Raw genomic sequence first — 16142 nt, 5'->3', positions numbered from 1 at the left:
TCGAGATGTCGACTGAAAGTTACATTGGCTCATTCTGCGGGGTTTGATGTAGTCAGTCCAGAAATATATACAAATTTTTTCTACATACAAATGAACTTGACTCACCATCTTTTCATGGAGTGGCTTTAGAAATAGCTGGTTTTCTACCCTGGAAAATCAAGAATAGTTTTTAAATGTGCTTAGAGTGCAAGATAACATGTGCTCTGCATTGGGAACAGAAGCTGGCTCCGTTTCAGTTTTAAACTAGGGCATTCCAAATGTCACAGTAAGTTAGCGCTAAGGGACTTGGCCTTGGGAAGAGCCAGCTTGACATAAATGAGTGTTCATTTGACAAAGAGGATCTATTACTGCTTTTCTGAATAAGGGTTGTCTTTTAATGTCTGCTATCGTGGTGGTGCTGCTTGGGATCAAAGTTTCATAGTACGTTAAAGCTAGACCTTCATCATGAGATGATTTGTACTTTTTCAATGGGAAATTCTGAAGTACAGTTTAAAATATATGAAGGTTTTACATGCCTTGAAGCATTAAGCCTCACTGCTGTCACTGGTTCTGAAGCAGCATTGACTAAGTCACTTACAAAAAAAAGGTGTGTGTATCTCTGCCAAAATAGCCATGTAGAAAGCAATTCCTAAACTGAGCATTGTGACCTAAATGGTGTCTTAACTGTTGTGAGTTAAGGGACACTGTGGTATTTTGATATTGCTCCCTGAAGTAAGATTAGAGCTATGTGTTTGTGCCCGTACACCAGAGTTAAGTAATTTTTCAGAAAGGAGTGCCAAAGCATCATTTGATTTGACGTTGTGTGCAGTGGTACATTTTGAATAAGTAAGTTACAAGGAAGCAGCTGCAGTTTTTCTTTTGCCCACTTCTTAATATATATATTCATATTAGGAGTGACTCAAGACATTGCTTCTTCCAGACACAGAATGTGGCCTTGGAAATGGTCCTCTAGTCTTTAACTTAATATAAACTAGAAAAATTATTGATCAGTGTACCAGGAGAGGCATTGTACTTAAGGCTTCAGTTGGTGCATAATGTCTAGTGAAAATTGGTAGGTGGAGCAGTGGCTAGATAGCTTTCCAAATTACAACTATACGAACACTTCACAGGAAGGTCATCACTGCCATTTGAAATTCAACAGTGCTTTTATTATTTTATTCCTGTTGATAGTTACACCACCACAGCAATTTCAAAGCAAGCCTCATGTATGTTTCACTGTCCAGTGAGATCTTCTTGGTGGTGACAGACTGAGCACTTGATCCCAGGCCTTATTTGAATATATGAAATAACATATTGAAACATCCTCACATAATTAAATTATCCATTTCTGGTGGCATGTAGTTAAGGGGAAAAGTAAACAGTTTCTGGCTCTTACAGAGCCTATACATAATATGGGGAGGAGGTGAAGACACAAGAATGACAGGACACACAACTGGACAGAGGTCTTGATGCTGATTTTTTAAGAAAAAAAGTACTCCACAGGGTTTTGTCGAAGGTCTGGGTCTCTTCCATTATCTTCGCTGGAGGGCTGCCTTCAATGGGAGGTGGAGGGAACAAATAGCCACTAGATTAGATGAATGAGAATTAAGGATTGTGAAGATTCTTGTCACCTGGGAGAGAGGAGTCCTTGGTGTAGAGAATTTGACTGTTAGAAAGTCTAGCAATGTAAGTTCTGATGCACATGAAGAGTAAAAAAGAGAATATAGCCTACTAATAAAGCAGTTAAAAGCAGTATTGTATTTTTATTTCTTTTAAATGTGATTAATAATGGCGAAGTGACAAAAATATTCAGGTGACACAAATATCAGAAAGCTCTAGTACTTAACTGCTGAGCTTTTTTGCCAAACCTATGAACTTGTGGAAGTAATTGCTGAAGTACAGAGAACACAGATTTACTGACTTTACTCAACTTTTAAGACAGTATTTTCTTCAGATCAGTTTGAGTAGTTCTGTTTTTTATTTTAGAAATAAAAACATTCAGGATCTGGTGGTTATATTTTTGAATGATAAGCTAGAATCAATCCATTCAGTTGTATTATCATGTCTTAGAACTTTAACATATAGGAAGGTTCTTTGAGGCAAAGCATTTAAGCTGTTTGACCCTTGCCCTCTTTTCACTTCAGGGAATAAGGAAACTCACTGAATTTGGCCTAGTTTTTTGCTTGTAGTTTTGCTTATATTTATTTCCTCCCTCAGTACTTACATAAATAGTAATCACATGATAACTAACCGTGTATGTAACAAATTACATATGCGAGTGTGTGCAATCCTATTTTTTTTCATGTTTCAAATGGAGGAGTGAAAGTATAAGAGACACTATATGTCTGTATTCCAATGTAAACATTTAATGCAACTTGTATAGCTACTTTGTTCTTAAGACCAAAAAATCCTAATCTAACTAAACCAAGAAGTTAGCTCATATCTAATTTTGTCAATAGACTTCTTTACATAAATAAATATTGCAATTCAAGATGTGATTAGAGCACATATACTATTTCTTGCTTGCACCCTGGAAGCAAATTTTTAGGTTTCTATTATGCAAAGTGATATTTAAGCATACAGCAAGTGGTATTTCCCACCTCAGTATTCACATTTACGTACAAGCAAGTGTTGTAGAAATCAAATTGATCTGCAAATAGGATCCTCTATTGAAAATACACATATCGGTTGAATAAAAAAGTAGGGTTTAAATGAAAAGTATGATAAACCAACTATTAAGGACCTAAGTTCAAAATCTGTCCCATATGGGGAAAAATTGATAAGGAGCAGTGGTAAAGAGTAGTGAACTATGTAGATATATTCCCAATTCAAGAATATACGCATTCTTGCTTGTAGTGCATGGTGTGTAAGATTAAGATCGTTATTTTAATGGCTCTCTAATGGTTGCTTTTCTTGTTAATAGAAATTGTAGTACTTCTGAGATATCACAGTTTCAGTGTCTATAAAATGGGGTATAAAAGAGTATGCTCTTTATCTTTTTAAAGCTAGATTATGTGTGTTTTAAAAGCAAGCACTCTATGACCATTTCACCCAGTTGTACTTCCTCTTAAAAATGAAAAACTATTTTGCCAAATTATAATGCTTATGTAATATGGTACTTGAGGTGTATTATGAGCAGTTTTGAACTTTGGAGGTGCCCTCTATAGTTCCAGCAAAAACTGGGTTCCAAAATATACCTTTTCAAGCAGGGAAAGCTAAATGAGCATTGGATGAGGTGCGGGTGTACCTGTGGGAGTTGGTACTGCTTGAAGGGTTTCCTTGTCTTCGAAGGAGTGCTGCAAGGATGTTCAATGCCTGCTTCTCAGTCTGAAGGTTGTGCTGTGGCAGTCTGTGATTGTGAGGGACCAGGTATGGATATCCGGTGTTTTTTTTCAGTCCTGCGAGTATATGTGATGAATAAAAGGTATTAAGAGGAGACGAGTGGAGAGAGGAGAAATTACTTTTTCAATTTTGTGCTACAGTGCCAGAGGTGATACTGGGCTCTGAAATGCTTCTGCCTTGTGCCAAACCAAGACAAGTTCAGAACTGTAGGGGTTTCATATGTGGAGAGAGTTCTGTTTGTAGTTCTTCTTTCCCTGACTCTAGTTTTGTCAGAGGAAGGCAAGAAGGTTAATTTTGCGTAAATTTAGTAGGTTTCCTATTTGAAAATAGTGCCGCCTAACAGGCCTACAATCTAATGCCTGGAGTTTTGTTTTGAGAGCTGTACAAACACAAGGCAAAGAGATAATGTCCTTGAGTTTAAGTGCATTTAGGATTTAAATGAAAAGTTTATGTTTATAGTAAGTATTTTTATTTTCTGAAAGTGCTTTCTGGGAATTATTAGGTTCACTATAACCTGTTTTCATAAAATGAGGGCACTCTAAATGAAAGTTGAAGCTATTTGTTTAAACATATGGTTCATGAAAGACTACAGTGTTTCCAATATACTTTATTTTTCCTTCTTCATTTGTATAGTGTATTAGTGGTTTTAATGCAGTGGTAAGTAAGCCTGTATATAAGGAATAAGGACGTAAAGTTCCTGGGTCTTTGCTTTACTCAATATGCATGTGTAGATCTCCTTTTTCTCCTTCATTCCTTTGTTTCACGCCACCTTTCAAAAAGTTTCCTTTGTGTTTTATCCCTTAAGTATGTATCAAATGGAAGGGTACTGGCCTTCAGTTTTACTTTTCAAAACACAACACTAACAATGAGATTGAAGTTGGGTTTTCTGTAGTTTAAGAGGAGATGCTGAATTATAGATAATGCTTGGAAGATCAACTTCCAGTTCCTTGCTGAAATTACAAAACTGCATTTTACTTTCTACCTGAGACTTAAACACATTCTTCTTTATATTCCAGTACAAAAAAAATCATACTTCTTGAACTGGTATACTTGCTTTCAGCTAAGTTAACCAAATGGTTATTTTTCGGCTTGATAACTATTAGTTTTAGAGGAAGCTTCATTGTGTGAACTTGTGAAATGATCATTTTGCCATTTCTGCATTCTTATTATTAGAGGTGGTGGAAGAGCTAGCAAATGTGATGCTTGTCTTATTGTTTGTAAAATGAGAACCATATGAACTGTTTCAAAATTTATGTTTGTATTCTGGTTCTTTATTGTTTAGGTTTTTTGCCCATTGGTACCTATTAGCAGGGTCTTCATTACTTCTTCAGTATTACTGTTTTTTTTTAAGAGTTTATCATTAGTGTTTTTCTTCACAGGGAGAAGAGAATTTATTCAAAGATTAAAACTTGAAGCAACCTTGAATGTGCATGATGGATGTGTAAGTCACTTTTGCTTGTTAAAAGATATTAAATTGTGATTTTTGTTGCTACAGTAGTATTTCCTCAAATTAAAAGTACAAATACCATATATCAAAGCTGAGCTAGGAAACACTGCTTGTTGAGACCTACATCTGAATTCTCATGGTATTTTTCTTCTTAAACATCTGAAACTTTACCTTTGAAGCAAAACCAAATACCATTCCTGTCCCTTAATACTGTGTCCCACTGCTGAATGAATTAATCTTCTGTGCCAGGAAAACACATGTTTATCTTTTCAGTTAGAACTCACCTTAAATCTTTAAATGGAATCTTTAATAGTTTTGTGCTATGTTAAGATATATATATATGTTTTTTTTTTTTTACTTTAAAGCTGTGTTAGTATTTTGAATGATTTATTCTCCACGTCTAAAGAGCAGATCAAGTACTTCATGCTAATTTAAAGAAACAATGAAATACAAAATTCCCATCCAGAGGGGACCTTGACACACAAGAGGGGTGGCCAGTGCCAGCCTCATGGAGTTCAACAAAGCAAAGTGCAGGATCCTATACCTGGGTCAGGGCAATCCCAAGCACAGCTACAGGCTGGGCAGAGAAGAGATTCAGAGCAGCCTGAGAAGGACTCGGAAGTGTTGGCTGATAAGAAACTGAATATGAGCTGGCTTCAGTGTGTGCTTGCAGCCCAGAAACCATCCATGTGCTGGGCTGCATCAAAAGGAGCACCACAGCAAGTCAAAGGGGTGATCCTGCCTCTCTACTCGGCTCTTGTGGGACCCCACTTGGAGTACTGTGTGCAGTGTCCCAACGTAAGTAGGACATGGAGCTGTTGGAGAAAGTCCAGAGAAGGGCCACAGGGATGATAAGGGGTTGGAACACCTCCCATATGAAGACAGGCTGAGAAAGCTGGGGCTGTTCAGCCTGGAGAAGAGAAGCTGCATTAAGACTTCATAGCAGCCTTCCAGTATCTGAAGGGAGCCTACAAGTGTGCTGGATAAAATCCTTTATGAAGAGTCTGTAGCGACAGGACAAGGGGGAATAGGTTTAAACCTAAATAGGGAAACTTCAGGTTATATATAAGGAAGAAATTCTTTACTGTGAGGGTGATGAGGCACTGAACAGGTTGCCCAGAGAAGTGGTGAACGCTCCACCCCTGGCAGTGTTCAAGGCTAGGTTGGACAGAGCCTTGGGCGACATGGACTAGGGTGAGGCATCCTTGCCTATGGCAGAGGGCTGGAACCAGATGCTCTTTAAGGTCCTTTCCAACCTGAACCATTCTATGGTTCTGTGAAAATAAGCTTTCCCTGAAAGGCAATAGCATAACTTGAAATATTGCTTAAGCACTTACTGAAAGTGGTCCAAATACTGAAAGTCATATTCTACTAGGTACAGGGCAAAGAGATTGGCATATTGTCTTGGGCAAAGAGCAGAAATTTTTGATGGTTAAAGCATTGTCTTTGTTGTACAAGATACCTGAAAACTGAAAGGATACTAGATGTGCTATAAAAAGTGTAAAGTTTCTGCTTGAATGTGTATTTCAGAAGATGCTCAAATGTAAAGACTTATCTTGAGTTACTTGCACTTGTAGGTTTAAATTAAAGTGTATTGTAATTGTTAATTAGCACAGTACTTTTGAAGGAAAAGTGTTAATAAAATCTAGCCTTTTGACTTGAGATCAGGAGTATGATCTTTGACTTATATATGCTTTTTAGGGACTACAAAGGTTGGAAAAGGGAAGGATTAGAATTGCTGTATGTAAAAATTCAGCTGCTTTTGTTGTACTAGCTACCATTAAGTCTAATGTTCTGGTACAGATGGTGTTTGACTTAAAACAAAATCAAAGCATGAATTGCCCAGTCCTTTTCAGGAAATGTTTTAAGAATGGCAATGTAAGGTCTCTTCAAGCCCAAACTATTCCATGATTCTATGTATAGAAAGTTATTTATCAGGTTTTGTATTAAGGATTGTAACAGTGCTTTTTAATATACAATTTCTTTTCTATACTGAAGCTGAAATTTTTCAAGTTGCTTTTCCTGAAGTTGGTTGGGGATTTTAATAATTTTTTCTTAGTTTTGTAAAAATAGTCATTTTTGCCTGTAAAACAGGGGACATGACAATAGTAATTCCTTGCTGCTAGTTAAAAATTGGCTGAATTGGGTCTCTAGTTAACCTCCTCTGTGTTATGTAACAGAGATTGCAAATTTGGTGTTATCTGTTTGGTATTGCTTGGCCCTACCTGGTGGATAATGTATTTGAAAATTCATTTTGAATTGACTGCATTAGCTTTTAAAGTATGCTTTAAAATGTGGCCTAACTTTATTGTTTTAGTGGGTGGAAAATGTTTTAATTGTGAACTTGTAGCAGTATATGTAGGTGTTTAAAATAGTGCTACAATTAGAAAACTGTCTTTATAAATTAAATTTGCTAAGAACTATCCACCTTTAAAGAACGGGGTGTTAGGAGTTCTTACCTCATTTACTATGTGGGGTTTTTTTGAATAATCTTTTATAGACAACAACAATTCAGTAGAATTTCTTACTTCTTGCTTAAAAAAAAATCAGTGAAATAAAAGTAATTGAAATTACAATGCTCTTGCTGATTAAAATATTTATGCCATCAATGGTAAATGATCATGACTAATGTCTTCCCCTCTCCCCAGTTGCTGAATCAGCATGTATTTCATATGGGAGGAATGAATGCCATAGGTGTCTTCATAAGGTGTTTCTGGATTTGGTTACCTTGGTGTGGTTGTGTTTTTCTGGAGGGTAGGGCTTAGTTTTTTTTTGGGGGGGGGATGTTGGGTTGTGTTTTTAAGTTAAAAACATTTGCATTCTTCTGTGGAATAAGTTGTGACTTGTATTTTCTATACAAAGCAAGCTGTGTAATTGGACACGGTGGACAACCTAAGGCAAGAAATTTTTTTTTCTAATTGAGGATAAAAGTAAATTCCAACTTCCTACCTGCCATTTGATCTATGTTACACGAAAGAGAGATCCTGTGGGAAATACAACTATACATAATTATACTTAGTTACAGTATTTCTGTAAGGAATAGTTCTATTAATTACTTCATGTGTATGTGCTTATGTAGCAGTAGTATTACCATAGTACCTTTTTGTTTTGAGTATTTTAATCTCTTGAGTTTAGGTACTATTGTCTTTGAAATAGTACAATTTTCCGCTTCATTTGAAGACCCAGTTTCTAGCAATAGTATGTAAAGTAATTAAATTAGTTTCCTGAATCATTGATGTCTACCTGTAGCCTCCCAGGGATCTTGTTGAAAGATTCACATTGTCCAATTCAGTGAGGTCATATGCATGCCAGAAGTTGCCATTTTCCATGTATACTGTAAAGGAAGCGTAAGATGAGGGTTAGGGTTAGGTGATTTGCTGAGGTGAGTAGCTGGAGAGAGGACGCCTGCAACACCAGAGCGGAGCGGGGAGAGATCAGCGTCCAGGAGCTTCACCACAGAGCAACAAGAGCCACTGAGGAGGGAGCCCCAAGTCCTCAACAGGACTTGCCCAGGAGCCGGCAGCTCAGCCTACACGAGAGGCTGACTCACCGGGGGGGTGGAGCTAGGAGGAATGGCACCAGCTGCGAGTGGTTAAAAACCTACCCAGGGATCGCGGCGACCAGGAATGTGGTGAACAGAGCAGGCAAACAGAGAGGGTCGAGGCAGTTTGCGCGGGTAGGCAAGTGGGCTGTCAAATGGGCTAACCGCCTCATCAAGAGGACTTGCCTGGAGCTCAGGAGGGGAAGGAGTGCTTATTTGTGTGGAGAGACGTAGACGGATCGATTGACCAGATAGGTCATGGTTACAACACGATCAAAAGCGGTAGTGAGTAATAATGTGGGTATCCAGACTGAGCCTTCCTGCAGACATGCGGCCGTGCAGGTCTCTGGCTGCAGCGAATGCCTGAGCCCGGCACTTGTATTGAAGGGAGCCAGTGACACTGCTTGTGTTCGCTGTGAGCAAATAAATGATCTGCTCAGGCAGGTGGTTGAACTGAGGGAGGAGGTAAAAAGGTTGAGAGCCATCAGGGAATGCGAAAGTGAAATAGATTGGTGGAGCCACACCCTAAGGCAGGGGCAGAGGGAAGTGGTTGAACAAGTGATGGATCCCCTTCCCTCCTACCATCAGACAGAAGGAGAGAACTTAAGGGACAAGGATGTATGGAGGGAGGTCCCTCCTCGGAGAGGTAAGTGAAAACCCTCGCAATCCCTTCCTCCCTCCCAGTTGCCCTTGAATTAACAGGTATGAGGTCTTGGAACTAGAGGGCCAGGTAAATGGAGATGGAGAGGTACATCTATCTAGTGAGTCACCTAGGGCTTGTCACTCACCCCCATGCCTTAGAACTTCCCCAACCAAGAAGAAAAGAAGAATAATTGTGGTGGGTGACTCCCTTCTGAGAGGAACAGAAGGGCCCATTTGTCGACCGGATCCATCCCACAGGGAAGTCTGCTGCCTACGTGGGGCTCAGATTAGAGATGTTAAAAAGAAACTCTCTGATCTGGTGCAGCCCTCTGACTACTATCCGCTGCTGGTTTTTCAGGTTGGCAGTGATGAAATTATTACAGGGAGGGCAAGGGCAATGAACAGAGACTTCAGGGGCCTGGGACAGCTGGTTAAAGGGTCTGGAGCACAAGTGGTGTTTGCCTCCATACCTGTTACAAGCAAGGGTGAAGAGATGAATAGGAAGATTCTTAAGATTAATGTATGGCTGCGTGACTGGTGCCATAGGCAGGGTTTTGGATTTTTCAGTCATGGTCTGCTGTATGAGACACCTGGTTTGCTGGTGGCAACTGGGATACACCAGTCCCAGAGGAGGAAAAGGGTTTTGGGGCAGGGGTTAGCAGGTCTTATTGACAGGGCTTTAAACTAGATATGAAGGGGGGAGGGGATTTAACTGAGCCTGTTAGGGACAAGCCCAAGAGAAACATGCTAGGGCTTGAAGGATGGCGGACTAGGGAGGACTATCAATCTATTGTTTCATTTGTGGGAAAGGATAGTTTAGACCCAGTCCCGCAGGTGGAAAAGGGTACTAGGATAAGAGTTAGCAGAGCTGACTCACAGTGCTTCAGGTTAGATTCAAAGTGCGAGGGGGTCATAGCTGAACTAGTGAAGCATTGTTCTACTATTAATAAAGACCAAAAGGCCTTCCACCTCCCAAGGGTGCCATCAGTGTGCTCTGCTCGCTCCCTGAAATGCCTGTACACCAATGCACGCAGCATGGGGAATAAACAGGAGGAGTTAGAAGTCTGTGTGCACTCTAAAGTTTATGACCTAGTGGCAATTACAGAGACATGGTGGGACAGCTCACATGACTGGAATGTGGTCATGGATGGCTATGTCCTTTTTAGGAAAGATAGGTCAACAAAGCGAGGTGGTGGAGTTGCTCTTTATGGGAGAGAGCGACTAGAATGTATTGAGTTCTGTCCAGAGGCAGATGAGGAGCAAGTGGAATGTCTGTGGGTACAAATTAAGGGACAGTCTAGTATGGGTGATACAGTTGTGGGAGTCTATTATAGACCAGGACGATTATAGATCAGGACGAAGGAGTTGATGAGGCTTTCTACAGGCAACTGGAAGTAGCCTCGCGAATACATACCTTAGTCCTCATGGGGGATTTTAACTACCCTGATGTTTGCTAGAAGACTCACACAGCCAATCATTCACAGTCTAGGAGGTTCCTCCAGTGCATTGATGATAACTTCTTAATGCAAATGGTGGACAAACCAACTAGGAGAGGAGCGCTGCTAGATTTAGTACTCACCAACAAGGAGGGGCTGGTTGAAGTGGTGATGGTCAATGGCAGCCTTGGCTGCAGTGACCATGAGATGGTGGAGTTTAGGATCCTGTGTGGGAGGAACAGAATACCTAGCAAGGCCACGGTTCTGGATTTCCGAAGGGCCAACTTTGGCCTGTTCAATCAACTGCTAAGGGAAGTCCCATGGGTAAGGGTACTAGGCAGTAAAGGGTCACATGATAGTTGGTCAGCATTCAAGGACCACTTCTTCCAAGCTCAGGATCAGAGCGTCCCAATGAGTAGGAAATCAAGTAAGGGATCTAGGAGACCAGCGTGGTTAAACAAGGAGCTGCTGGGAAACTCAAGTGGAAAAGGAGAATCTATGGGTTATGGAAAGAGGGGCTGGCCACTTGGGAGGAATACAGGACAGTTGTTAGAGGATGTAGGGAGGCAATTAGGACAGCTAAGGCCTCCTTGGAAGTTAATCTTGCTAGTCGGATTAAGGACAATAGAAAGGGCGTCTTCAAATACATAGCAAATAAAACTAACACAAGAGGCAGTATAGGCCCACTGTTGAACGAGGTGGGTGCCCTGGAGACAGAGGATACAAAGAAGGCAGAAGTGCTGAATGCTTTCTTTGCCTCTGTCTTTACTCCTGCCGACTCTCCCCAGATTCCTGTAGCCCCAGAAGGAGTCAGGACAAAGGAGGAGTTTGATTTGGTAGATGAGGATTGGGTTATGGATCAGCTATGCAATCTGGACATCTATAAATCAATGGGTCCAGATGGAATGCACCCACGGGTGCTGAGGGAGCTGGCGGAGGTCATTGCTAGGCCACTCTCCATAATCTTTGGTAAATGGTGGGAAACGGGAGAGGTGCCTGAGGATTGGAAGATGGCAAATGTCACACCAGTCTATAAGAAAGGCAAGAAGGAGGACCCGGATAATTATAGACTGGTCAGCCTTACCTCCATCCCTGGAAAGGTGATGGAACAACTTATTCTTGACGCTGTCTCTAGGCATATCAAGGATGAGGGGGTTATTAAGAACAGCCAGCATGGTTTTATGAGGGGGAAGTCATGTTTGACCAACCTTATAGCCTTCTATGAGGAAGTGACTAGGTGGAAGGATAATGGTGGAGCGGTAGATGTGTTTTTTCTTGATTTCAGTAAGGCATTTGATACTGTCTCCCACAGCATTCTCATAGATAAGCTAAGAAAGTGTGGGCTTGACGATCAGGTAGTGAGGTGGATCAAGAACTGGTTGAAAGGAAGAAGGCAGAGAGTTGTGGTCAATGGCACAGAATCTAGCTGGAGGTCTGTGACTAGTGGAGTCCTCAGGGGTCGGTGCTGGGACCAGTGCTGTTTAATATTTTCATCAATGACCTGGATGAGGGAACTGAGTTTACCCTCAGCAAGTTCGCTGATGACACTAAACTGGGAGGAGTGGCTGACACACCAGAAGTCTGTGTTGCCATTCAGCGAGACCTGGACAGGCTGGAGAGTTGGGCGGGGAGAAACTTGATGGAATTCAACAAGGGCAAGTGTAGAGTCTTGCATCTGGGGAAGAACGACCCCATGTACCAGTACAGGTTGGGGGTTGACCTGCTGGAAAGGAGTGAAGGGGAAAGGGACCTGGGGGTCCTGGTGGACAGGAGGATGACCATGAGCCAGCAATGTGCCCTTGTGGCCAAGAAGGCAAATGGCACCCTAGGGTGCATTAGAAAGGGTGTGGTTAGTAGGTCAAGAGAGGTTCTCCTCCCCCTCTACTCTGCCTTGGTGAGGCTGCATCTGGAATATTGCGTCCAGTTCTGGGCCCCTCAGTTCAAGATGGACAGGGAATTGCTTGAAAGAGTCCAGCGCAGAGCCACAAAGATGATGAAGGGAGTGGAACACCTCCCTTATGAGGAGAGGCTGAGGGAGCTGGGTCTCTTTAGCTTGGAGAAGAGGAGACTGAGGGGTGACCTCATCAGTGTTTACAAATATGTAAAGGGTGGGTGTCAGGATGACGGAGCTAGGCTTTTTTCAGTGATATCCAGTGACAGGACAAGGGGCAATGGGTGTAAACTGGAGCATAGGAGGTTCCACGTTAACATCAGGAAGAACTTACTGACTGTAAGAGTGACAGAGCACTGGAACAGGTTGCCCAGGGAGGCTGTGGAGTCTCCTACGTTGGAGATATTCAAGGCCCGCCTGGACAAGTTCCTGGGTGATGTACTCTAGGTTACCCTGCTCTTGCAGGGGGGCTGGACTAGATGATCTTTTGAGGTCCCTTCCAACCCTCAGGATTCTGTGATTCTGTGATGATGACGAAATCTAGAGTTAGGTGAAATGCTTTCTGTATGAAGTTGCTAAATCCGAGGGAGAAATGTTGGAATAGAATCAATTTGGACCAGGAGCGATGACATGGGAGGAAGATAGAGGGAAAAACAGCTTTTAAGTTATATCAAATTGGAGTAAATGTGTTGCTTATTTTTTCTCCCAGTTCTGTTCCCGTGAAAGCTGAGGAAGGTGGAACTGCGGAACGCATTGGTGTTTGGAGCCTTTAACATGAGCAAATACTACCTTTTAAAAGGAAAAAATATTATCTGGAGGAATAATTTCTCATGTCTGTACATAGACAGTTAGTTCAGTAACGAACAAATATCCTATGTGCCATACATCTCCTTTAGGGTGGCTGTCATGGTTTACACCCAGCCAGTAGCTCAGTACCATGCAGTCGCTTGCTCACCCCCTGCTTCCTTTCCCCTTCCAGGGTGGAATGGAGAGGAGAATTGGAAGAACGTAAAACCCATGGGTTGAGATAAGAACAGTCTAATAACTAAAATAAAGTAAAATATAATGATAATAGAATACCAATAACAACAATAATGATAACAATAGGAAACAATAAAAGAAGAAATGAAAGCTCAGAAAACACAAGTAATGTACAATACATTTGCTCACCACATGCTGTCCGATACCCAGCCTGAACTCAAGCAGCGATCAGTCCCTTTTTGGGTGACTCCTCCCAGATTTACATACTGGGCATGACAAGCTGTGATATGGAATAACCCTTTGGCTAGTTTTCTAGTTGATCCTTATTTTACAGTGTATTTTAATAGTGGGTTTACTACAATGGAATGAGACACAAGAACTTTTTTTTTTTTTGAAATCTGCTCATATTGAGCATCTGGTTTTAGTGCTCCCTATGCATGTTTATTGGGGTTATTCAGTGTTTGTCAATAGGTTGTACTGAGCACCGAGAAATGTGGTGTATTGACTGACTACTTACTAGAAAGTCAAGAAACAACCAACCAAACAAAAAAAAAAAAAAGCAAAAAACCCGACAAAAAAAACCCAAGGCTTAATCCAGTGAAAGACTTTGTTGACAGTAATGTTGGGAAGGTGATCTGGTACAGAATAAAAAGCCTGTTATAGACTTTTAGTATACATTTGGTTATGTCATCTTCAGGATTTTTTCTGAAGCAACTTTAGCCTGGGTGGGGTGTATTGAAATTGCTCAACTGAGGCAATCAGTGCAATGAAATCAGAATTTAGAAGGATAATGACTGATGTCTTGTGTAGGTTTGTGATGCTGTAATTTAGATAATTATGTCCTGTCTTTCCATCTTTTGCTTTCTCTGCTATCCTGCCCTTCAGATTTTGTTTTTGCACGCATACCCACACACCTACCCTGCTTATTTTTTTCATTTTTTGCTAGCTCTTCTTTCTTACATCATATTTTTTATTTTTTTAGCAGCTTCCTTGTTTTTTTAGTGTTTTGCTCTTGTTTCTATTCTTGTATCCTTGTATCAGCATTTTGGGTTTTTCTAGGGCAATGGTAGTATTTTTCTGCCTGAAAGGAAATGTAGATGAAAATGAACTTCCTTGGGTTTTGTGTCTGCACTAGCTGTAGTACTGTGCTGTGTTTGACAGGACACCTTACTTCAGTGGCAGATGGATCTGGGGGCTAGTGGAATGCATGGTTCTTCATGATTGGCAGCCAGGGTTATAAAATCATAAAAACAGCCATGCAAGGTCATATGAATACTCAGTCAAGCCTGAAAACTTGGTCCTGAGTGATCGATACTAATTTTTGAGGAAAGCTGAAACAGTTGAGACAAGCAGATAGTCTTGAAGGGTATTCTAGAGAACATGTCACACTTCAGTGGACAGAGGGAAGTGAAAGTTGTGGTTTTGTTCCTGATTGTTTTTTGTTTTTCTTTGATGAATATATATATTTTCCCACTTCTGGTGTTTAGGACATTCCATGACAATGAATTCCTGTTTTATTAAAATGCCATGTGGTGGTTTTATTGAAGGCCTTTCATTTCCTGTACTGTAAAGACCCACAGAAAATTGTTTCATTCTCCATGTCATTCATGATTTCATACGCTTCTGTCATAACCCCCCCTCAGAGTAGTACAAAATTAGTTGCTTCTTGCAATAAAAGGTGTTTGATATCTATGATCATCCTAGTAATTAATTTCTGTAATTTCTCTTTTCACGTGGTCAGTAATAGAAATGGAGAATATGGGAGTGGGGATATGAACCTAAACTGCAGAGTGTGGAAGGCACAAATTTGCTAGGCATGGATGTGTATACACTGACAGAATGATGTTTGCTTTTCTGTGCATTTCCTAATGAATCCTAATATTATTTGACTGCTGCTGAGCATTGAGCTAACTCTGCCATAGGCATATCTGTTGTAATACAAAGATCTCTTAAAGCTACTCAATGTCAAGATGTTGTCCATATGATCCACATAAAAAAGCTAATTCTGATTTTGCAACTTTGCCTTGTTAAGGATCCTAACTAAACTTGTGATTAAAATTGTAACTAAAACGGGTGTATTTATCTTGAACAAAAATATTTTTGTCTTTTGGGCTCAGAGTGAGACATCTGAATCAAAAAAAGGCATAAGAAAAGAACAAAGAGGGATATTAACTAATTATGTAGTTCACTCTGATACATTGCCCTGAGGCAGTTATTCTGCCAGCAGAATATAGCCAACAGAAGATGTTGATGGCTGCAGTTTGACATGTAAAGCTATTTTAGAGGTTACTTGAAATAATAACGATCATGCCTGCAGTCTTTGGTGCTTGTGCATGAGCTGCTGCTTGAACTCATGTTACTGTAAGGATACTTTCTGAGCTTCCTGGATTTTGAGTGCTTTTACAGCTTTATTTCATTGACACGTTATTAAACAGTCCTGTAAAAAGGAGAATTGATAAGGAAATATACTGTAAAGTTCTCCCAATGCAATTCCATACCTCTCTGTAGGATTCTTTTTTCCCCAGCATATTGACACTTCTCAAAAAGGCATCTGGGATGGATTCTGCAGTGCTTTTCACATAATCCCTGAGAAGGTGTGGTCACTGAAAAGTATACAAAATGGATGTTCACAATCTGGGTATGGTGAAGATACAGTAAGGAGAGCATTGTGATGCCCTCCAGTTCAAATTTAGAGAACTGTGGACTAGATTTGAAACATTAAAGCACCTGAATATGTAAAATTTTGGCTACTGAGGCCTTTCTGGGAAAGCTTAATTTACCTGATAGACTTTTCAGGTGCAGTGGAAGTATTGAGATGCCAGAGGTGAAGCAGGTGATTGATTGATTCCCTTATCAATTTGTTTTAAAAACACACAATTTATT

At 40.6% G+C, this 16142-nt stretch overlaps 1 protein-coding gene across 3 annotated transcripts in view; it reads left to right on the top strand.

The window, feature by feature from the left end:
• DCAF6 (DDB1 and CUL4 associated factor 6) overlaps window positions 1–16142 on the top strand; it is a 90735-nt gene that overhangs the window by 12009 nt on the left and 62584 nt on the right. For all 3 annotated transcript variants that reach the window (XM_031045010.2, XM_031045008.2, XM_031045009.2), the window contains exon 2: window positions 4701–4762. In XM_031045010.2, the coding sequence (XP_030900870.1) occupies window positions 4701–4762 (62 nt within the window). The remainder of the gene's footprint in view (window positions 1–4700; window positions 4763–16142) is intronic.

This window comes from Melopsittacus undulatus, chromosome 2 (genome assembly GCF_012275295.1).
Source record: "Melopsittacus undulatus isolate bMelUnd1 chromosome 2, bMelUnd1.mat.Z, whole genome shotgun sequence".
NCBI classification, from domain to species: Eukaryota; Metazoa; Chordata; class Aves; order Psittaciformes; family Psittaculidae; genus Melopsittacus; species Melopsittacus undulatus.
Note: the sequence above shows the minus strand (reverse complement) of the source record. Positions and strands in the feature narration are given on the sequence as shown.